The sequence below is a fragment of the Xenopus laevis genome, chromosome 1L (genome assembly GCF_017654675.1).
Source record: "Xenopus laevis strain J_2021 chromosome 1L, Xenopus_laevis_v10.1, whole genome shotgun sequence".
Taxonomy (NCBI): Eukaryota; Metazoa; Chordata; class Amphibia; order Anura; family Pipidae; genus Xenopus; species Xenopus laevis.
The window spans coordinates 164,212,891-164,237,556 of record NC_054371.1 but is presented as its reverse complement, the minus strand read 5'-3'; the positions used below and the strand labels follow the sequence as shown (position 1 = coordinate 164,237,556).

General features: G+C 38.0%; 1 protein-coding gene across 1 annotated transcript in view; it reads left to right on the top strand.

Moving 5' to 3' along the window:
* The first annotated feature begins 230 nt into the window (after positions 1 to 230).
* gcn1.L (GCN1, eIF2 alpha kinase activator homolog L homeolog) overlaps positions 231 to 24,666 on the top strand; it is a 70,343-nt gene continuing 45,907 nt past the window's right edge. The window contains exons 1-20 of the mRNA XM_018261525.2: positions 231 to 714; positions 3,996 to 4,098; positions 4,898 to 4,961; positions 5,121 to 5,252; positions 5,334 to 5,442; positions 5,877 to 5,975; positions 6,057 to 6,191; positions 6,311 to 6,379; positions 6,461 to 6,569; positions 8,106 to 8,180; positions 8,311 to 8,439; positions 8,518 to 8,568; positions 11,456 to 11,554; positions 11,754 to 11,927; positions 12,132 to 12,284; positions 13,959 to 14,051; positions 15,298 to 15,373; positions 15,491 to 15,650; positions 15,978 to 16,167; positions 16,258 to 16,382. Coding sequence (XP_018117014.1) covers positions 607 to 714; positions 3,996 to 4,098; positions 4,898 to 4,961; positions 5,121 to 5,252; positions 5,334 to 5,442; positions 5,877 to 5,975; positions 6,057 to 6,191; positions 6,311 to 6,379; positions 6,461 to 6,569; positions 8,106 to 8,180; positions 8,311 to 8,439; positions 8,518 to 8,568; positions 11,456 to 11,554; positions 11,754 to 11,927; positions 12,132 to 12,284; positions 13,959 to 14,051; positions 15,298 to 15,373; positions 15,491 to 15,650; positions 15,978 to 16,167; positions 16,258 to 16,382 — 2,253 coding nt within the window. The 5' untranslated portion in view covers positions 231 to 606. The remainder of the gene's footprint in view (positions 715 to 3,995; positions 4,099 to 4,897; positions 4,962 to 5,120; positions 5,253 to 5,333; positions 5,443 to 5,876; positions 5,976 to 6,056; positions 6,192 to 6,310; positions 6,380 to 6,460; positions 6,570 to 8,105; positions 8,181 to 8,310; positions 8,440 to 8,517; positions 8,569 to 11,455; positions 11,555 to 11,753; positions 11,928 to 12,131; positions 12,285 to 13,958; positions 14,052 to 15,297; positions 15,374 to 15,490; positions 15,651 to 15,977; positions 16,168 to 16,257; positions 16,383 to 24,666) is intronic.

The following is a 24,666-nucleotide window of genomic DNA, read 5'->3' as shown; positions in this document are numbered from 1 at the left end:
TGGAAACCCTGATTTGGGAGCGCTGGGTGGTGGATACCCTGATTGGGGAGCGCTGGGTGGTGGACACCCTGATTGGGAAACGCTGGGTGGTGGATACCCTGATTGGGGAGCGCTGGGTGGTGGACACACTGATTGGGGAGCGTTGGGTGGTGGATACCCTGATTGGGGAGCGCTGGGTACGGGACACACTGATTGGGGAACACTGAAGTTCGGTGGAGACACTGCTTCTTGGGGAGCATTGGTACAGGCCACATTACGTACCCTTGCAGAATCTCATATATGATTACTGATACTTCACTAGTTAGATCCTCAGTCAGAACCTTATCCGCTCGTTTATATTAGAGTACCCTCTGCCTCTTGCTCTTATAAGCCAGCACTCTCCCTCAGACAGCTCTCTCCCTTGTGTAGAAAGCCACCCAAGCAGCATAAGCGCCATCGAGCACAGGCAACCTTATAAAATCGCGGCTTTGGTACCGGTACGGCAGTGGATCACCACAGTAGGGAATGGTACCGGTTTTAGTAGTACTAAAGTCGCACAAATAGACCCCCTACATTTTTTTTAATTAACACGCTTCCTCCAACACAACTATAACTTAGGCATCGGAAATGACGCGCACACCCCAAACAACCAAAGAATGGTCACTGCCAAAGGAGCGGAAATGTGTTAGAAGTGCTTCCTGGGTTGAAGCCGGTAAGATGGCGACGGACACGCAGGTTAGTGTGCCTTATCAGCAGTAACGGGGTCCGACTATATCGCTGTTCTAGTTGGTAGCTCTGTGTGAAAATGTTACATGTTCTGTGTTGCTTCTCACCTATGCGCGAGGCCTTGTTACGCACACATAAGAAAGTAGATGTATTAGTGCACGCGTGTCGTGTTTCGCCTACATAACTAGACTGGGTACAAGTCTGATAACGTTTCTTTCACGTTGTCTTCTACGAAAAGCCCATATGGGATGGAAAGATTAGGAGGCTAAATAAAGTCACGTAAAGTCTAGTCTTTCTCAGATCACAATCAAATTCAAATACACCTTCCAATCTGTCATAAATTATTTTAGAAGCCGGATTTTCTCAGAATAAGCAATCCCAGAATAAGCAGATCCTATTTTACCTTGGTTCTGTCGCCAAATTATTATTATTTAATCGGCTACATGCCATAATATAGGGGTTTCTAGATGAAATAATGGATCAGTGGCTCAGCAGTCACTGGCTCTGATTTGTGCTGATTCTTATTTTGTCATCTTGGCTGAAGGGTTAGCAAATCCAGTCCTGTCATTTAATAAACAATTATTTATATATATTGTAACATAATCCTTAGCAGAAGGCAAGCAGTCAAAATAGGCCCTGGCATTTCAAGTACAAAGAGGCCCACACAGCCCCCCCATCCCACTGAATAGTGACATCTTACAACAGCCCTACTGGCATATGCCAGAACCCACAGATTTCCAGTCTGGGCCTAATGAGCCCTTCTGGTTTTCATTAAAATTTGCTTGTTTCAACCCATTCTACGTATATCTACATGTGTGATTTTGGTTTGGTCATAATTTGGGGTCCCTAACTTGTTTCTTTCATCTTACAAAATAAGTTCAACCAAAACGTTAATACGTATCTGGCAGTTTTTAATGCATGGGATCTTTCTAGTAAATGCTTATCATAGCATATTGCATTATGGTATAGTTACTTGCTTCTGCACAGTCTTGCTGTGAAGCAGATTTCATTGCCATTAAATTAATGAAAAAACAGATCCCTCTTTTCATTATTTATCTATAATCATACAGAAACTTGTATTATAATTATTTTTATTAACACGTGTTTATGAAGCACCATTATATTCCACATCACTCCACAGTAGAAGAGTGTATACATAAAAAACATACATTACATACAAAGCACATGCACAACTGATACAAAATGTAAAGATGGTCTTGCTTCATAGAACTAGAAACACTAAACATAAATATAAATGGGTTAAGACATATAATTGTACTAGTAGTGTGATTAAGTATGATAGTATATTTAGAATTTAAATTCTTTAAAACACTTTTTTCAGTTCAGTTATTTTCAGTTAGTTCGCCAGAAATTGTTTTATTTATTTTATTTTTTTTAATTTTGTTTAAGACTCTTTAAATTCTTTTATCTGTTCTATTTATCATTTTTTTAATATTGAAGTTTAAAGTGTTATTTTTCACAGTTTATAAATGTTCTGAATGATATATTTCGTATCTTTGGCCCCGCTGAACAGAATCCCTGTTTGAATTGATAACATAGTTGCTAATATTCCACAAATGCTGCTGAGAAATGTTGTAACTAATGTAGCAAATCAGAATCTGCACCTGGATTACTGAGCTGCCAGACTGAAACACCAGAGACAGGAACATTAAACTTTGTTCTAGAAAACCAGTCAAAAATAAAATATGGAAAGCAATTGAAAAAAAGTTATGGATTCTGGTAAACTTTCTGTAAACAACTGAACTGAAAAAAGGGTTTGGAAGGTGAACCACCTCTTTGAAGGAAAAGTAAACCCTAAAATGGCTAAAAATATCACATTTTTATATACTGGATTTATTGCACCAGCCTAAAGTTTTAGCTTCTCAATAGCATCACTGATCCAGGACTTCAAACTTGTCACAGACAATCACCATCTTGGAAAGTGTCTGTGACACTCACATGCTCAGTGGGCTCGAAGCAGCTGTTGAGAAGCTAAGCTTAGGGGTCATTGCAAATTATCAAGCAGAAAATTAGGTTTGTCTGTAATACAAGATGATACTGCTGATTATTAGATTAGATTCTTATGATAGTTGCTCTGGTTTCTGTGCTGCCATGTTGTAATTATCTCTATTAATTACTAATCAGCCTTATATTGTGACATTTATATTCTATGTCAGCCCCTAAGCTCAGTAACTGACAGCAGCACAGATCATGTGCAGTGAATCAGCAAAAAAAAAAGATGGGGAGCTACTGGGGCATCTTTGGAGGCATATATCTTTACTGCTAAAGGGGTGTGGTTACCTTAGACAGGCACAGAAGCCCAAAACCCAATGTACAAAGTTTGAAGTCTACATCTTTTACTCCTTTAATGACACCACATAATCATTGAGTTTAATGACACCACATAATCATTGAGTTTTTTTATAGTCAGTGGCAGTTAAATGTAAAGGTTTGTTGTACCAATGACTAGAAGTAAGGCACTATCCCCATATGTAATAAAAGGCGCTAGGTTTGCACAGGAGCAGTCATCCATAGCAACCAATAAGATATTTGCTTTTAAACAGGTGACGAGTAAATGCTACCTGCTGATTGGGTGCTATAAGTTACTGCTTTTGGGCAAACTTAGTGCCATTTGTTACATAACCCTATAAGTGTTTTCTGTGTCCCACATTTTTAAAATGTTCTAGGAAAAGTAAATAACACAACCTGATTAAAATCTAAAATTGCTCATTTGAATGAGACCCTGAACAGAAATGGTGTAATACAGTCAATAGATTCCATTTGTTATGGCCACTTAGTGTTTGAAGCATGCAGAAAAATATGTTAAATGTGCTGTACATATGTAATGTATACATTTAGGTTACGTTAGTCCAGAATTGTTGGAGCAACTAACCCTATACTTGTACTTAGTTTCTATAAATGTTCAGGTACCACTGGCATAGTTAAATCCATTTACTATGGATGTTTGACCTTAGGAAGCATTGATTACATATACTAAATGTTTCCAAATTAATTTTTCAATTAATATTTGACAGTGCTTGATTGAAACTGAGATTGATGCATCTAGTACCCTTTAAACCTAGATAGAGGTATTGCTTCAAGAACCATATTGTGATATATTTTTCTTCCTTAGTTTACAATTGATGTATAGATCTAATAATTTGATCGAATTGTTTGTGCCATGATTAGCTTTAGCGTACTTACAAAAGCAGTATGATGAAGTGCTGATGGTTCCAATGTACCTTTAGATCTGAAATACTTGATTAAATGTAAATGTCACTTCTGTGCAGGTACAGGACACTCTGAAAAAATTTGCTGCAAAAGTGACAACATCCAGTGTAAAGGAGCGCAAAGAAATCCTTAGTGAACTAAAGACTTGTATCTCAGGAAAAGGTGAGGATATTTTATTGGTTACTAAATGTTAAGTGATGCTGACAAATGACCCATGTACCTCTGGACCTGAATAGTAACACTTAAAAATGAAGTAATTTAAAAATATGATGTACTGTTGCCCTGCACTGACAAACCGGGTGGGTTAGATCCGAGCTCTTCTGCCTACTCTTCCCCGCCTGCGACCTTACACTGCCGGCTTCCTGCTTCTAGTTTTATACGTCTGCTTGCCCCACCCCTTTTGTAATATCATAGGTGTGGCAAAATAGTGGATTCAGTGCATCCCGACTTTTAAAAAGTTTGTGAGTGGTGGTATGAAACTAACAGCAATTTAAAGCACAGCCTTGAACCGCATACACTAAATTGCAGCCTCCCATCTAATACAGGTATAGGACCTGTTATCCAGAACGCTTGATTTAAACATATTTTATCTTTGTCCCGCATCAAAATGCAGGATATGTGCTTGACCTATAATTGGTTCAAATTAGCCTCTGCTAATGCCAGGGGCTTTTCAAGGCACCTATGAACAAGGAGTTTTATATAAGAAAAAAGAAAATTACCCACTGGACATAATTGTTTTTACCAGTGACTAGTAATTTATATCTGGGCACTTACCATAGCTAGTTATGCCACTGTTACTCCTCTTAATTGCACAAGTGATAAGGAATGATTGTTTATCAGCTGTATTATTCCATTTCTTATTTGCAATCATTGCATTTACAGTTTTGGATGTTTTTTTTTTTACTGTATGAACGCTCTTTTTTTTTTTCTTTATTTTATTTTTTTTGCCTTTTGTGTACAGATCTGCCTGAGGCAGCCATTAAAGGTCTATGTAAGCTGTTCTGTTTAACTCTGCACCGTTATCGGTGAGTATTCACATAACTGTATTTGAGTATGTATATATTCTATTGTATACATATAATTTATGTATTATTTGACTATATCTATATACAATATATACATGTTATTTATATATATATTTACCTTGAACTTTATAATTTGCCAATTATCATTTTACTCTGCAGAGATGCAGCCTCCCGGCGAGCTTTGCATTCTGCTGTCCAGCAGTTGTTGGAATCTCAGCCAGAAGTAACAACTAAAAATTTATTGCAGTCACTACAGTCATTTGGGTTTGGAACCCGGAATACAGAACCTAGGTAAGCACAATTCACCATGGATAATCTACAGTGCTGGTTGCAACCTATGATTGTTATTGTTTGCAACTTCTTTTTTTGCAGCAAGAGTTCTGGATCAGCTGCAGCTTTGGCATTATCCTGGACTTATGTTGTTGTCAGGGTTGTATTTGCCAGCAAGGAGAAACAACAGGGAGAAACATGGAAGAAACTGGTATGCATTTTGTGTGCACGTCTCATCTAATAGGGAGCAGGGGCACATTCATGATTTTATTACAAAAATTGCTGGTCTTACTCAAAAGAAGCAGACAAATGTCTACATTGTGTGGTACAATTACATCACCCAACAAATCATTTTTGGAGTCAAAAGCCTACATTGCTCATCTGTTGAAGCTATTACAAACTTTGCTATCAGTGTCGCTATATCATAACAATAAATTGAATGTGTTTTTTTTTAATACTCATTGTGAGCTACGGCACTGATCACAATAACCTGGCATGGTATACTTTTAGTGAATATCCTGGGTCCGTGCTTTATTTTTACCAATTTATTTGTAAGGGGGAACATCTATAATCAATTTTCACCTTTCACTATGCACTCAACATGAATCATCGATAGACTGCTTTGATTTTTTTTTTTTTCAACAGGTGGATTGTCAATCCCTTCTGCTGATGGAGATACTTGGAGGATTGCACAAACATGCTGTTGATGGGTCAACGAGGAAGATGAACAATTTGTGGAAGGAGGTGTGTGATAGCTGTCCTGTCTGTCTTTATTGCTGTGTGTTTTCAAATCATTACAGTTTTAATTTGCTGTGATATTTCCAGAATGCTGGTCTTGTTGAAAGGTACCTGGACACCGTTCTCAGCCTGGAGCCTAACCAGTATTTAGCTGGAATTCTTGGCCTTGCTGTTCAGTTTTGCATGAAGCAGAAGCAAGTGGAAGTGCTAAATAAATGCAGGGTATGTTTGGAGGCCAAACCCAAATGTTATAACTGACTGTAAAGAAGCTGTCTTTTGTCTATTTTTTGCTGTTTTTCAGAAGCAGTTTTATCATTGTGTGCTCTTATTTTCTATTTCAGAACAACATCTTAGATTTCTACGTAAAGACCATTCTTATGAGTAAAGGAAAACCTCCGAAATATGTGCTTGTGAGTCCAGTTATTTTTTTGTTTACTGTGTTGATGATCTTGCCTCGGTACAGTTTGATGATATTTGTCATTTTATTTCAGGATAGCTGTATTCCATTACTGCAGCTGCTTTCCCACTCAGAGTTTAAAGAACAGGTGTTACCTGTGTTACAAAAGTCTCTTCTGCGCAGCCCTGAGAATGTGATTGATAGTAAGTAATGTTTTATTTTTTTGGTTAAAGGAGAAGGAAAGGCTAAAATTAAGTAAGCTTTATCAGAAAGGTCTATATAAATAAACCAGTAAACCCTCAAAGTAATGCTGCTCTGAGTCCTCCGTCAAAAGAAACACAGCATTTCTTTCCTTTTATTGTGTAGACATGGGCTTCTGTATCAGACTTCCTGTTTTCAGCATAAACCTCCATGGCAGGGCTTGAGCATGTTCAGTTTGGTCCTCTCCCCCTCCCTCCTCCCATCCCTGCAGTAATCTGAGCTCAGAGCTGTAAGTGAGCAGGGAGAGACTCAGGCAGGAAGTGATGTCACACCAAGCTTATATGGCAGCTTCTATCGTAAACAAATAGAGACAGTGTCTAGAGCTGTTTACTCAGGTATGGTAAACCATTCTGCAGAATAAATATAGCGTTCTAGCTTGCACTATTGTGGCTAATCTATTGGCAATAAATTGTCTTGGAGCTTTCCTTCTCCTTTAAGAAATCTAGATTCTGTCATGGGAAAACGTGTTTTTTTTTTTTTTACAGAATGCATAAGCTAATAGCACTTCTCCAGCGGAATCATGCACTGAAATACATTTTTCAAAAGAGCAAACAGTTTTTTAAAAATAATATTTAATTTTGAAAATTGACGTGGGTCTCGTCGTGCCCTCAGCCATATTACTTGTGCTCTGATAACTTCAGTCACTTTTTACTTATACATTGCAAGATGGATTGATATCACCTCTCCCCCTTCCCCTTTCCAACTGCCTTTCAACAGAATAATGGTCAGGTAACAAAATAACAGCCCCCTGGCATTTACTTTGCTAAAAATCCTCCTATGACCCACCTAAGGGTAAATGTGAGTATAGCACTCAATAGTAAGACATCCAAGTCCTGCCATGACTACTTCAGTTACATTGAGTTAGGAAACAATAGCTTATCTGAAAGCAGTTCCATTGTGAAGTTCTGGCTCTATCTAAAGGCACATGACCAGGCACAATGATCTGAGATAACTGCCTACACACCAATATTACAGCTAAAAAAGTCAATTTATTGGTAAAAGAATAATATTTTAAATGGTAGAATGAATTATTTGCAATGTACCCAGTGTAATTTAGTAATATAAAACTGCACCATAAAAATAATGACATAATCGCTTTACTGTTTGGTAACTGTCAAATATAGTACAGGTATAGAATCTATTATCCAAAATGCTTGGGACCTGGGGTTTTCTGGATAAGGGATCTTTCTGTAGTTCTGTTTCACGGTACCTTAAGTCTGATATAAATTATTTTTACATTAAATAAACCCCATATAAATGTTATGCCACTAATATGGATTTTTGCAACTTAGTTTGGATCAAATGCAAGGTACTAGTTTATTATTACAGCTAAAAAGGAAACAATGGTAAAAAAAATCTGAATTGTTTGCTTAAAATGTACTCTATGGCAAAAGGCCTTCATGTAATTCAGAGCTTTCTTGATAGGAGTCCATACCTGTATAGTGTTACAAAGAATTTATGTTTGTTTTATTTTGCAGCTATTTCTTCCTTATTTTCATCTGTTAACCTTGATCTTAGCCAGTATGCCGGTGAACTAGGCAAAGGTCTTGCAGGTGCGTTGTAGCTATGAATTTCTAGTAAGCGTATCCAGTTGGATATCTTTTTTAAATAAAACACTGTACATCTTATAACATGTCATCTTTTTTTTTTTTTTTTCCATTTCATTAAACTTACTATGTAAAGGTCAGTTAAAATCCAACAGCACTCAGCTGATGGACGGAGCTGTTGTCGCCCTACAGAACCTTGCACATCAGTGCAGCGACCCAACAGCAGTCGAGACTGTGGGAAAACACTTGTTTGCAGTTTTAGGAGGTGAGGTTTTGGTATAACTTGATCTCTTAGGACTATTTATACTGGACTTGTGATATGACACTGTTTTTTTTTTTTTAGGGTCAGAGGGAAAACTGACAGCTGTGGCCCAAAAGATGAGTGTACTTTCAGGTGAAAATTTTATTTACTAATATTCAATCCTATGTTCCTCATTCTAGCTGTTTTGATTTCCAAATAACTTTCATAATTTTTACTGTTCTATAAAGAAGCATATCCAAGCTGGGACCTGGTGTGTGAATAACATTATCCATTCATAAAATTACTCTTTGGCAGTTACTCTGAAAGCATACTGCTACTTTTACATAACATACTAAAAGTTAACTTAAAAGTGAACCACCCCTTTAAGAATTCTGACCTAGGGCTGTCCCTCTGGAGGCCCATGGGCCGTATGTGATCCTCCAAAGATTTTTTTTTTTTATGGCTGCAACCTGCCTAAAGGCTCCATAGACTTCACTGCATGACATTTTAATTTAATCCGGCCCTCGAACATTCTGTATGGCAAATAATCAGCACACTACATGTAATTTGTTTGCATTATCCTTGGATGTATTTGTAAATACTTATCACCATGCAGGCAACTCAAGAGAACAAACCTAATTCTGACAGCCTATCTAGAATGCTGATTTTTTAATTTGTTTGTAATTTTTCTCTAAGTTTCTTCTGGTTCAGTAATATTCAGCTGAACTTGTGAGCAAAGTTTTGTCGCATGGGTTGAGCTCCATTCTATGCTACTGGCTTTTCACTTTAGATTAGTCTTCATATAGTACTTAAAGGGGTGGTTCATCTTCAAACAACTAGTTGGTTTCAGATAGATCACCAGAAATAAGGACTTTTTCCAATGACTTTCTATTTTCTATGTGTGACGGTTTTCCTAATATTGAAGTGTAAAGTGTCATTTCTCTCCTTCTGAAGCAGCTCTGGGGGGGGGTCGCCGATCCTGTAAACTGTTCAAAATTGATACATTTAGTTGATACATTTCTTATCTTTGTCCCTGCTAAGCAGAATCCCTGGGCTTCATTACAGGCAGCTGTTAGAATTGATACAATAGTTACTAATACTCCAGAAATGCTGCTGAGAAATGTATCGACTCAATGTTGCAAAATTGTAACAGTTCAGATTCTGCACCTGAATTACTGAGCTGACAGACTCAAACACCAGAGACAGGGACATTCAACTTTAAACTTAGATTTTGGAAAAAACATAAAAAATAAATAATGGAAAGTAATTGAAAAAAGTCTTTACTTCTGGGGAACAATCTAAAAACAACTGAATTGAAAAAAGTGTTAGGAAGGGGAACAACCCCTTTAAAGGATATGTAAACCTTTAAAATAAGTGAATGCGAAATTGATGAGGGGGCTATTCTAAGAAACTTTGCAATGTACATTAATTATTGATATTGTTTTTATTCCAAGATATCAAGGGATACATGTACTGTTAATATGAATGCATTTTGTTACAACATCTCCACCTGCTGGTCAGTTTCCACCAGTCTGACCACCAAGTAGTCAAGGAAGTTGTCAGGAGAAACAAAGAGGCTGTTCTGATATTCTTCTAGTTAGGAAAGATATGAGAAAGGTTTCTATTTTTTTTCCTATCCAGAAGAACATCTGGGCAGTCTCTTTCTTTCTCCTAACAACTTCCTTGACTACTTGGTGGTCAGACTGGTGGGAAACTGACCAGCAGGTGGCGATGTTGGAACAAAATTCATTCATATTAATAGTACATGTATCCCTTAATATCTTGGAATAAAACAAAATAAATAATTAATGTACATTACAAAAGTACTTAGAATAGCAGCCTCGTCAATTTTACATTCATTTATTTTTATGGTTTACTTATCCTTTAAAGGGGTTGTTCACCTTTGAATTAACTTTTAGTATGATGTAGAGAGTGATATTCTGAGACAACTTGCATTTGGTTTTCATTTTTTATTATTTGTGGTTTTTGACTTATTTAGCTTTTAATGCAGCAGCTCTTCAGTTTGCAATTACATCCATCTGGTTTGGTTGCTAGGGTACATATTACCATAGCAACCATGCACTAATTTGAATGAGACTCAAATATGAATAGGAGAGAATCTGACTATAAAGATGAGTAATAAAAAGTAACAGTTACATTTGTAGCTTTACAAAGCATTGGTTTTTAGATGAGGTCAGTGACCCGCATTTGAAAACTGAAAAAAGTCAGAAGAAAAAGGCAAATAATTCAAAGGAGAAGGGAAGACCTTTTAATTTGGTGGTGCCAAAAGTTAGGCACCCTCAAGTGATTGCATGTACTTAACTGAAACGTTGGTGCTCCTATAAGGAGAAAATTGCACCGGCCTGGGATTCTTTCAGAGAGCACCATGAAGCAATCGTCTTCTGGCTTCTTCGTTTTTTCTCGCCGCTGCGCATGCGCAGTAGCGCGAAAAGACGAACTTTAATGAAAAAGTCGGCTATTTTGTTCTACTGCGCATGCTTCAGCCCCAGGAAATTTGAAGATAGAAGAAGTTGAAAGACAATTGCACCATGTTTCTCGCTGGAAGTTTTCTCCTAATAGGTGCAACGGTCCGGGGTTTCAGGTAAGTACATGCGATCACTTGGGGGTGCCTAACTTTTGTCACCCCCAAGTTAAAAGACCTTTCCTTCTCCTTTAAGAAAAAACTGCTACAAAATATACCTGTGCATGTTTTTCATGGAAAAATATTTACGTGCGAGCTAGAATCTCAGTCCAATTTATTTTCTTTACAACCTCGCCAACCTTTTAAATAAATTCCGACTATTCAAAGTTTTCGGGAAAAAAAAGCATGTGTTTTTTTTCACACCCAAGGTTTTTATCAACGTTTTCTCCAATCGAGAAAAAACAAACACTTTTTACGTTAACTTTTTGTATGTTAAAGAATGGCTGGCTAATTCTAAGCAACTTTTCAATTGGTCCTCATTATTTATTCTTTAGTTTTAAAAGGCAAATTTAAAAAACCCATAATCGTTTTTTCTAATTTTCTCTGTTTACTTTTTAGGCATTGGCAGTCTCAGTCACCACGTAGTATCTGGAAACTCCAATCAAGAACTGAGTAGCACCATATCTGAATTGTTCATCCCTTTCCTTCAGCAAGAAGGTTAGGACACACACTAATTGATTTTTTGAGCATCAATTCACAAGCATGACTTCCACAGAAGTATAATTATACCTTTTATCAGTGGATGAATTGTTTTTGCATTCTAAATTGGTGTAAGGCCTTATTTGCCACTTTCACATTGTTTGTCTGTTTTGGGGACTTTAAAACCTTATTTGCTCTGTGGTCTTTTGTTTTCTAGTTCATGAGGGGACCTTGATACATGCTGTATCCATACTTACTCTGTGGTGTCAGAAATTCAACACAGAGGTTCCTAAGAAGCTTGTCGAATGGTTCCAGAAAGCTTTAGTTCTAAAGACCAGCACCACTGGAGTGAGACATTCCTACCTTCAGTGTATGCTTGTGTCATTCAGGGGTGAGTAAAAGCTAAAATTTGCTGTTTACTGAAAAATCCCTTAACATATTGTGAGCTGCTGTTTACATTTCCATATGGTTTATGGGGTATTGGGATATTGAAATAAATATCGTCTTGAATTTTCTGCTGTAGAAAAGAAATTTCGGTGCCTTGTTTTTATTCCCAAGATATTGCACATGCATTCATGTTATGGGTTTTCTTCAGGTGACACTCTGCAGCAGGCTTCGGAAATGTTACCTCTGTTAATTCAGACTGTGGAGAAAGCTTCATCACAAACCTCTCAATTCACTGTGTTGGCAGAAGGCTTGGCAGCAGCCGTCCTTATCTGCAGGCTGTCAGTAGTTGAGACTCAGCATGGTAAGTTTTTATGCATTATATAATTAGTTTTTTTTTAAAGTTTTATTTTTGATTTGAACAAACAATGTACACATCAAAGACATTCACAGTCCATTTCACAGCTTAGCATATTCCTAACAAAGGTATACAATAACAGGTCAACCACCATACACATATATTGTAACATGGGTGGATCAGGGAGTGCTACTGTTGGATTAGCATCTATCCATGAGGCCCAAATGTTTTCAAATTTTGAGGTAGAACCCCGGGCTACATATTTCAGTTTTATGAGTGGTAGTGTTTTGTTCACCAGTGCTATCCATTCTACCAGCTTTGGTCAGGACTCATCCACTTTATTGCAATCAAGTTTTTTTGCATAAAACATGCTGTTCTCATTAGTTTCCTAGAGTTGTTTCGGGGAGTGAAGTCATCATCTATTCCTAGGAGACATACCTCTGTGGTCTTAACCCTAGGCAATCCCAATTGCTCATCTATATACCCCATCACATCGGACCAGTATCTATTAATGTGTATACATTCCCACACCATATGTTCGAAAACCAGCATTCACTTTATCCTGACACTTCGGGCATTCAGCATTGGGTGATCTCCCCATAATTTTGAGTTTGATTGGTGTAATATACACTTGATGGAAGAATTTAAATTGTATAAAGCAATCCCTAGTGGCTATCAGAAAATCATATATGTGATCAGGCGTAATTGGAGCAAGTAATTTATATAGCTGGGAAAGCAGCTTTTCAGCCATAGGATCCCAGAGCCTGATATAATTGGTTATTTAGCTTTGAATTATGCATACAGCTATCACTTAGCTCATATATTGTCTCTTCATTGCAAAATAATATTTTTTTTTATAGCACGAAAAGATTGTACAGCATTGTATTACATACAAAACAACTGGTGTATGAAATAAAAAGAGCACAAAGTGTTTCTGGAACTTATATTGTTAATAAAATACTTAAATATATTACATATATTAAATAATACTTAAAATAAATACCATTTATATCATCTCATGGCCTTTATTTATTATGAGAATATTTTCTAAAATTAAGAGATTTTCTAAAATGCATTGTGCTCCATGCATTCAAAATTTTATTTATTTATTTATTTTTTTTAAACCGGAAAGTAAAGGTGACCGTAAAGTTGATATTCAAACAACTATATAATCTTGTTCCAACTTGCTTGACTGTATTCAATTATTTTGCAGTATTTTTGACAAATGAATAGCAGCATTTTGATCCTTCTCATCAACGTTAATTACTATATTATACAATGTACTGTTTATGGTACACAACATCTTGTGGCATCTTTTCTTGGCAGCCTAGGGAAGAATTTCTGAGAATTGCCTTTGATGAATGCTAATGACAGTGACTGTAAGAATGTCATACACAGGGGATATTTGTTTCAGTACACATTATTCAGTGCATATTAATACCTATAATTGCCTCCTGGTTTAGGAACATTAATGCTTTTTTAAAATGTAAAACAAATTTGACCCAAGTTTTCCTAACCCCCCCCCAAAAAAAACAAAAATGTAATTTTAATTAATTTACTGTTATGCTGCAATTATTTGCCACCTTTTTACTGTATATACAGTATTTGGGGGGCATAGTACCCCTGATCTTGTTTCAGTAGCCATCATTGTAAAATAATTTTTTCTATGCTTATCTGCAGAAGCGAAGCTAAGCACTTTCTGGCAATTGTTAACAGATGAAAAGAAACAGATTTTCACTTCTGAGAAGTTTATTGCATCTGCAACTGAAGAGTGTAAGATTTCTACAAACTTTTGTTAATAATAAAAATCTTGAGAAAGTGAAAAGGGCAAGGTTGGTGTGTGTTTCATGAATTAAAAATGTATCAGGACAGGGAGAGTTGGTGTGAATACTATGGGAAGCAAATAGGCAATTTTCATTTCTCTTACAACGTTAGCAGAATACAAAACCACATATGTGATAACTCCCTACACTTTCCTTCTGACTGGCTTCTTTTAAGAGTTTGGATAGGAGACTAAAGCAGATTAAGTCAGCAACTTATTGGCCATTGTATGGGGCCCTCCGATGGGCTTCCCTGATCGATATCTGGCTGAAAGTAGGTCGGGCTTAAAAATCCCATCTGAGGTCCCATTGAGGTCCACAAAAAATCTTCGTTATGATCCGATCGTTGGGCCCTAGGGCCCGCGATTGGATCAGCCCGATATTGCCCTCCTCAAGGTGGGCATATCGGGAAGAGAGAGACGCTAGTATAACAACCTCACCAAACGAACGGATCTCCATATGTATGGCCAGCTTTAAGTGTGATGTCAGTAAATTAATTGGCCAGCAAGATTGTACACTGTTTAACACTGCTGGGATTATAGGATCTGGCTACCTATAAAGACATTATGGGGCAGATTTATCAAGGGTCGAATAGTAAATTAGAATTCGAATTTTCACCTTGAACCTGCTGAACTCACATACAAGTCAATAATCAGGAAATGATTGCACAATCAATTTGCAAAAAAATGATGTTTGGCAGAGGTCCGTTGAGCCATTTGGAGATGTTAATAGCCTTCCTGACATTCAAGTTTTTTTTTTTTTGTGGGCGAAAAACTCAATTCGCACTTATCGAATATGATTCAAATTTTCGGAATCTGAACCATGCGATCAAATTGTAGACATGCAAATTGTTTACCCAGTTGAATTGTGAGTATATTCAAATTAAAAAAATTCACACTAATTCGAAAATTCGATCTTTGATAAATAGGCCTCAATGTGTGGTAGTTGTATGTTCTCCCTTATGTTTTCCTGGGCTTTCTGCAACAACTGCAGTTTTTCTCTCTCATCCTCCATACATTTTGTGAATGTACATGATAATTAATTCAGTATTAGCTAGCCATATGACCTTGGCACATAATTATTTAATTTATTTTATATTTATCTTTTTTTTTTTTACTTTTTTTTTTTTGTTCATTTAACATGATATCTATCATATAATTCAAGTGACTGACATTTTTAACTGTGCTTTTCTTCTCCAGCACTGTGCACATTGTTACAGTTGGGAGAGCGGATTCTCCTTGATCACACCCATCGACTTTCAGATAGCAAAGCTCAGTAAGTTCTTATTAACACTCTCTATGGGATGTATATGCTGAATTTTTATGTGTTTCCTCTCAGTTCTGATTTGCCCCATTGCTAATATTTATTCTATTGTGGTTAATAATTTTACAGACCTTACTATCGTGCTCTGATCAGCATCCTGCTAAATCGCTCTTGGAAGGTGCGAAAGCTGTCTCGTCAAACTATAAAAAAGCTGCTAGCATCCTTTGGTGGAACTAAACTGGTGAAAGGATTTTTAATAGAACTGAAATCTGTACTGAGTTCTAACAAGGTTGGTGGGCTTTGTATGTTTACCCTCAAAATACATGTTGCTGCAGGTGTTATTAAAAAGGTGACATTTAATAAAGGTTTTAAGCAAGCTCAGGAAGAAGGAAAAACTTTTATACCTTTTTAACCAATTTCTTCAGAGGAAAACAGGGTTTTGACTTGAGTAGTGCAAAACTTTGAACAAGATAATGACATAATTTGTCATAATTATGTCTGCCACTCTTTTACTTCTGTTTTTTAATGCAAGTTGATTGCTTGGTAGCTTCCAAAAAGCACCATATATTAAAATCAAAATGATTTGATATGTATGTTATCTTTGGTCAATTCGCAGCATCTGATATCTGACATACCTGTAACAGAATCAGAGGAATCGCCAGAGCTGGGAAAGTCACAACTATCTCCTAGAATCCTGCAGGAAGCACTTTATGTCTTGGCGCATGTGCCAGGACTGGAGTCAGACTCTACAGAGGCAGAACATTTGGCACAGACGCTGCTTGTTCTTGCAAACCATCCATCTCTTGGTAAGAGGCCAGCATTCAATTCTCACCTTTTTTTTCTCTGCATGTTGGTCATGTCTGTTAATAAATCTGCAATTATCTTTGTTTAAATAGTGCCTGCATACTCTGGCCTCTGGGCAGACCTTCTGCAGAAGATAAAAATTGACCCAAATGAGTTCATCAATAACCACTTTGATGATTTTGTTCCTTTAATTACATCAAATGATGTACTTGACCAGGTGAGTTTTGAGAATTATTACAGGACAGGGACTTCTTCCTACTGTCTTTTACCATGTTGCACTTAATCTCTGTATATTTATACTATTTCTATTTATGAAGTTATTCAAAGCATAAAAAGTTATAATGTTATACATACGTACAGCTTGTATAGTGCTTGCAAAGAGGTGTTAATCAAAGCCTCCAATTGTGTTATGTGTACAGTCAGTAAATAGCAAATGCTAAAATGTACAAGCAGCTGTTGATGGTAATTTATTATTGAATATACTATTGTCAGTTTGGACCAATATCTGAATTTTTTGAGGGAGAGTGAATTTGTGGGAAGGATTCATGTACTTGTAACACCAAGTTACTAAAATACTATTTTTTTTCTATCCTGTACAAGTAAAAATATTTACATTCCTATATCTCTTGTCTCAACAAACCTCCACAGGGTCTCTTTTGTTCCATTAACTGTCCCCGAAAGCCCTGCCAGAGAAAATTATGAAAATAATGAACATTATATGTAAATAATTTTCACGTAAGGTTACACAATATCTATATCATTCGGTGATATCTGCAGCCAGTTATTGTGCGATAGGGTCATGGATAGCAGATTCTTTGGTGCACCCTAGCACACCCAGGCTAACACTTGATATTGACCACATTTGTTAAAGTTCAGTTGCACTCTGGGCAGTTAGTAAGATTATTATGGAGACGTGAGGTCCAAAGCAGCCATTTCACCTGATGACCCTATATACAAAAAAAATTGGGCCTTTGGTCATCTCAGTTTCTCTTACGGCCTTGGGGGACACGGGTACCATAAGGTTAAGCTCCTCCCTCCAGGAGGCAGGACACTGATACAAAAAAAAAAGCTGGACTCCTCCCTCTATATCACCTCTTGTTTAACTCCTCCACATCAGTTTTTCAGTGTCCTGCGTCCAAGGAGGCCCTACAAAAGGATACTATGGTCAACGACTAGCGTTGACAATTGGGGTGTGACGAGAGTCAGGGCCACTCCTGTGCTCTATAGTTAGCCCCCGTCGCGGGATTCCTCTGCTGGGGTCTGTTAGACTAGTTAGAGCTGACCACCCACACAGACAGCGGGGACAGGTGATTGGCCATGCAGAGGGGCTCAGGAGAGGGTGCCTAAAGAAGGTTTACCACTTCACCCTCCGGGTAAGTAAGACCGGCTGTGGGGACCAGCGCACCACAGCGGACCTTCCCCCCCCCAAAATACCCCCCACCTGCCCGCCCATCTGACTGGCCGTCCGCACTTAAGCGCCGCTTACTAGCCGGCTTGGAGGTGTGATTGAGAGGTAGCCTGGCCGCGCCGACTAGAGGGTGGCTCCACCGTCTCTTCCCTTAGGTACGTCTTCTGTGTTGGTGCGCCCCGCACTTCCTGGTTGTTTCGCGCCAAGTCACCAGTGACGTCCGCATAAATAAATAAAAATGTGGATTGCACACTCAGACTTAAAAAAGATCAAAGTTTATTATATCAAACACTTACATCATACTGTCCCTTTTTCAGAGGGACAGTCCCTCTTTTGACAGCTCAACCCGCAGTCCCTCATTTGTACTGGAAAGTCCCTCTTTTCTATGCACTGAACAGACAGAAAAAGAAACAAAGTTTCTCACTTAATTGGCTTTTAGCAGAGAGCCCAGAACAGTTAACAGGTGCAAATAAGATACTTTGTAACAATTTTGAGACACAAAAACACAGTTTAGATAAGGAGAAATATTTTCAAACTTTCATGACCTGCCAAATTTTGTAAAACAAACATGGTAATTAGGGGGTGTGGCCACAGAAAGGGGTGTGGTCAAAAAATTGCTGCGCAACGTTTGGAAAAATTTTTTTTGTCCCTCTTTATACTTCCAAAATGTTGGGAGGTATGCTTACATCATAGCAGAAACCTGACGCGTTTTGACCACCATAGTGGTCTTCATCAGGGGCAAAACACTTGGTACAAAAATAGTAAAAAAGGCAGAAAGATTGCATGTACTGTGCAGTATAAATAATTTTAGAAACATCAAATTAGCTCACAAACAGTTGATTCTCGGCTTGTGACGTCATTTCCGCCTAGCTACAGGCGATGACAGGAAGTGTGCGCTGATCATTGGAACGCATATGCGTTCCAATCACTCATGCACATGGCACTCGTACTGGCCACAGGACTTCACTAAGGGATGAGAGGAAATGTGCGCATAAACATACAGTGGAACGCACATGCGTTCCAAACACATGTAAGCCTGCTTTTGTAAACATAGAATTTACACAACAATTATATCAGACTATTGTGTCCCACATTTAAGGCTTCTAATGTGCACACAAAGGACAATACCCCCCAAGAAGGGTTCAGACCCCATATATCTTATTGTCTATAGGAAATACTATACTGGGTAATTTATCTAAGAAACACAATCAAATGGATTTACAAATATATCCAAAAAAAATATGCAATAGTAGACACCATATCTGTTAAAGCATAAGCAGTCAAGTATTATCAAACAACAATAATATTGTCATATATCTTATACTTCAGTCATATATCTTATACTTCAGTCAAATCTTTGCAATCTCGTTTGTGAGCCAAAAAACATATATATATATATATATATATATATATATATATATATATCTCCTGTCCCATGAGTCATATGTAGTCTAGAAAAAATCAAAAAGAACAAATAAGTATACAAAATTACAAATATAAATACTATTCATAATATACCAAACAATGGAAACATGAAAGACAAAAAACATTAAACCTTACTAGTGCCTTCAGTTTAATACCTGAAAGTCATTTTCACATTGCGTCCATATGGCTACTACATTGGAGGGCATAAATACATTAGAGGAGTGAGCACAACATACCTTCCAGGATCATTGAAAAGGAGGATTCATAGTATCCAGGAGCTGTGCAAGATGTTAATCGAAAGTTATCTTTTCTGTAAAAAGCAGGATAAATTTAATGAATCATTGAGACCTAAGGGGGTCACCATATTTAGCCGAAAAATCCACTCTGCTTCCTTTCTTAGAAGTAGAGTGTTTTCATCTAGACCACCACTCGAACATGTAATTTGATCAATACCCATAATGAGTAACGACGATAAATTATGGTTATGTTGTATACAATGTTGTACTAACAGAGTGGTTTCCTTGCCTATTTTAATCACATAAATGTATCAATTGAGGAATTGCAGAGTGAAATACACCGTAACTTTTGTGCCACTTTTGCAGTCCTCCAGTTAACTAGTTCAGGTGCTATAATATTAAATTACTTAAAACTCAACTTTTATTAGTCTCACTAAAAGCATTTTTACCACACAGACACAACATTAGGAATCCTCCTCAATGAAGCTGGACCATGTCCATAAAATTACACAAAACTTAAAAACATACATAGGTGGACAGGTAGGGGAAATGGTGAGCTGATAACCTCTCAGCCACTATCTACATAAGTATAGTCATGTACGGGGTATACACAAATTCCCCCTTATTCATATCGGTATATAGACCAATGTCAAGACGCTCAGTATTAGTTAAAATAGTTCTCAAACAACTCTGGAATACCACAAATCTGTGGCTCCACTTGGTAACAATTGTACTTAATTGTAGCCAGCCATGAAAGTTTTACATCAAAAATTGCACTGCCCAGTAAGTAGACAGGTCTCTCGCTCAAACTGCCCACCCAGACCACCCTTCCGTTTGTTTCCCAGAGTGAATCTGCCTAACTACGTAGGGAGCAAAAAGGAGCTAGTCCCCCACTGTCCACCTATGCCTCCCGACGCGTTTCACCGGAAAACCGGCTTCTTCAGGGGCATAAGTGAAATTCGCGTGTTTAGTGAGGCTTTAAATAGGGTTCGTTTCTCTCCGCAGCTTGTAGATGCGCCGCCGTTTCCGCATACGTCATGCGTCACGTGACGCTACGTATGGTCAGTGCGTACGGACGTGCGCTTCATTGTAACAAAGTGCGCATGCGTAACTACATGTTACTGGCGCATGCGTTGTTCTTGACCAAGGAAGTTCCCTGCACTGCCTGAAGTACAATCGGCGCTGTTCTGTGTCAAAGTGTGCCTGCGCCTTTTATAGATAGACGCTTGTCCCATATATTTGTAAGTTCCTCCAATATCTAATATACTACGGACTACAGAACTAAAGCTTGTATCGTATTTGTTGGGGATACAATCTATATTTAAACTAAATTGCTACGGAGTGTGAATTCTCGATGTAGCTATATTTCAGATATGTTCAATGATTTCACCACTTCACAGAACCCTTATTAAAAAAGGAAATTATTGAAAAAATGATAATAATAATAAAGAATTCAAAAAACAATTATTTTATAGGAAGGGGCTAAATGTAAAGCCTTCATTGAGGCCACCTGGAGCTTTACTATTTGTCCAGTAGATCCATTCAGCCTCACGTTTAAGCAGCTTGTTATCTATGTCTCCAATTCTCGTGGTGGATTTGATGTGTTCCACCGCTATAAATTTTATCACTCCACAATTACCTTCATGAAGTGCATTTACATGGTTGGCAATTGATGTATTTCTTTTATTACGTATGTCTCCCACATGTTCCAGTATTCGTCGCCTAAATTCTCTTTTTGTTTTGCCAACGTACCTAATACCACATGCACATTCCATGACATAAATGACTCCCATGGTCTTACAGTTTATAAAATGTTGGATGATATATTCATTAATGTCAAGTCTGCCGGTAAAGACGGTACTTTTAAGTACATAGGGACAGGCCAGACAATTCCCGCACCTATAGCATCCCTTAATATTATTTGTTAGCCAGGTTGATTTGGTGGGATTGTTGTAGTGACTGTGTGTGAGTCGGTCATATAAGTTCTTGCTTCGTCTGTAAGTTATTTGTGGGTAATTCCCTATGGCTTCTCTCAGATCTGCATCCTGCTCAAGGATATGCCAATGTTTTTGGAGAATAGCAGAAATTTCTTTGTGTTGTGAACTAAACTCACCAATCACTCTTATTGGTTGTTTGTTCGCTTCTACTGCCATGTCCAATTTTTTACGATTCTTAGGTATTAAAAGATTATTGCGGTCCGATTCTAACGCTCTTTTATAAGCTCTCTTGAGACAGTTGTGACTATATCCTCTTTGTAAAAATCTATTATAAAGTTTTTTAGCTTCAACTTTGAAATCTGCCAGCGAACTACAAAGTCGTCTGACTCTGAGATACTGACCAGTGGGTATCCCCTTGATAAGGTTAGTAGGGTGTTGGCTATTTGCATGTAGCAAATTATTTGTGGCTGTTTCTTTCCTGTACACCGAAGTTTGAAGATTGTTGTCTTTATCACGATAGATGTGGATGTCAAGGAAGTTAACTGCCTCGTGGTTGATTTCCGAAGTTACCCGTAAGTTTATTGTGTTGGTGTTCAGTTTCTTTACAAATTCATTGAACATTGATATTGTACCAGTCCATAGCAACACTACATCGTCTATGTAGCGAAGCCACAACGTAATATGTTGTGTATATTCTGTTAATTCCTCACTGAACACTAGATTGCGTTCCCACCAACCTAGGTATAAATTGGCATATGTGGGTGCACAGGTACTACCCATGGCCGTCCCCCTTATTTGATGGTAATATTTGCCATCAAAAGTGAAATAATTATGTTTAAGGATAAACTCCAATAATTCCAGGATGAAAAGATTGTGTGTTAAATTGTTGACCTCTTTGGTTTAGGGTGTCCTTGATTGCTTCTAAACCAATGTCATGTATGATACTGGTATATAAGGACTCCACATCCAGACAGGCCAAAAATTGATCATCTTGAAGGGTAATCCCCTCAAGGTGCCTGAGTGCATCCATTGAGTCCTGTACATATGACGGTAGACTTTTTACAAAGGGTTGGAGTATTTTGTCTACGTAAATGCTACTGGGTTCTGATAAACTGCCCATACCCGACATACCAACATTTTATAAACTGTAAGACCATGGGAGTCATTTATGTCATGGAATGTGCATGTGGTATTAGGTACGTTGGCAAAACAAAAAGAGAATTTAGGCGACGAATACTGGAACATGTGGGAGACATACGTAATAAAAGAAATACATCAATTGCCAACCATGTAAATGCACTTCTTGAAGGTAATTGTGGAGTGATAAAATTTATAGCGGTGGAACACATCAAATCCACCACGAGAATTGGAGACATAGATAACAAGCTGCTTAAACGTGAGGCTGAATGGATCTACTGGACAAATAGTAAAGCTCCAGGTGGCCTCAATGAAGGCTTTACATTTAGCCCCTTCCTATAAAATAATTGTTTTTTGAATTCTTTATTATTATTATCATTTTTTCAATAATTTCCTTTTTTAATAAGGGTTCTGTGAAGTGGTGAAATCATTGAACATATCTGAAATATAGCTACATCGAGAATTCACACTCCGTAGCAATTTAGTTTAAATATAGATTGTATCCCCAACAAATACGATACAAGCTTTAGTTCTGTAGTCCGTAGTATATTAGATATTGGAGGAACTTACAAATATATGGGACAAGCGTCTATCTATAAAAGGCGCAGGCGCACTTTGACACAGAACAGCGCCGATTGTACTTCAGGCAGTGCAGGGAACTTCCTTGGTCAAGAACAACGCATGCGCCAGTAACATGTAGTTACGCATGCGCACTTTGTTACAATGAAGCGCACGTCCGTACGCACTGACCATACGTAGCGTCACGTGACGCATGACGTATGCGGAAACGGCGGCGCATCTACAAGCTGCGGAGAGAAACGAACCCTATTTAAAGCCTCACTAAACACGCGAATTTCACTTATGCCCCTGAAGAAGCCGGTTTTCCGGTGAAACGCGTCGGGAGGCATAGGTGGACAGTGGGGGACTAGCTCCTTTCTGCTCCCTACGTAGTTAGGCAGATTCACTCTGGGAAACAAACGGAAGGGTGGTCTGGGTGGGCGGTTTGAGCGAGAGACCTGTCTACTTACTGGGCAGTGCAATTTTTGATGTAAAACTTTCATGGCTGGCTACAATTAAGTACAATTGTTTCAGCCACCAAGTGGAGCCACAGATTTGTGGTATTCCAGAGTTGTTTGAGAACTATTTTAACTAATACTGAGCGTCTTGACATTGGTCTATATACTGATATGAATAAGGGGGAATTTGTGTATACCCCGTACATGACTATACTTATGTAGATAGTGGCTGAGAGGTTATCAGCTCACCATTTCCCCACCTGTCCACCTATGTATGTTTTTAAGTTTTGTGTAATTTTATGGACATGGTCCAGCTTCATTGAGGAGGATCCCTAATGTTGTGTCTGTGTGGTAAAAATGCTTTTAGTGAGACTAATAAAAGTTGAGTTTTAAGTAATTTAATATTATAGCACCTGAACTAGTTAACTGGAGGACTGCAAAAGTGGCACAAAAGTTACGGTGTATTTCACTCTGCAATTCCTCAATTGATACATTTATTTGCTACATTTATTAACTTGCGAGTGCACTGCTACTTTGTACCAATAATTTTTTGATTACTCCATAAGCAAGCATTCTATTTTAATCACACTTTTATGTTTGATGAATCTATCTTTCAGTTTTTGTATCGTCTTGCCTATATAATATAGGCCACAAGGACAGACCAGCGCATATACCACATATGTTGATTGGCAATGGCAAGTAATCCTATGCTTAATCTGAAATCTTTGCAAAGTCCTAGGATGGGCAAAATAATTAGTTTGAATCATGCTATTACAGATAGAACAGCTATAACACTTATAATTACCCGGTTGGGGATTTTGTAAAAAGTGTGGGATAGAATAGTGTGCTTTATTATTCGTCCTAACAAGCATATCCTTCATATTTTTACCCCTTTTGTAAGATAACATGGGGGATTCTTGGCATTCTGTGCCAATAATCTGTGCCAATAATGGCGTCAGTGACGTCCGCTTCTGCAGGGCAAAGGACCGCGTTGACTCACTCCTTGGTGGTGAATTAGAACAGACACCGGAACCCTCCCGCGTCTTGGTGGAGGCCAGGCATACCAGCTCTCTCCCTCTCTATCTCCTTTCCAGGCGAGGTCAGGAGTACTTTGGTGGGGAGGCAGTATATATATTACTAAATATATATTTAGTGCCCTAGAGGCAAAAGGGTTACAGGGGAGGCATGTTTCCCAGGGGAGGGAAGGCGAAGGCTTCGGCCTCAGTGACTTATTTAGCATGTTCCTCATGCGCTGCTAAATTTCCTAACGGGCAGGAGGACACGGAGTGCACAGCCTGCTCTGCTTCAGGGGAACCCTTAGTTCCTCCTGTACAAACAGACT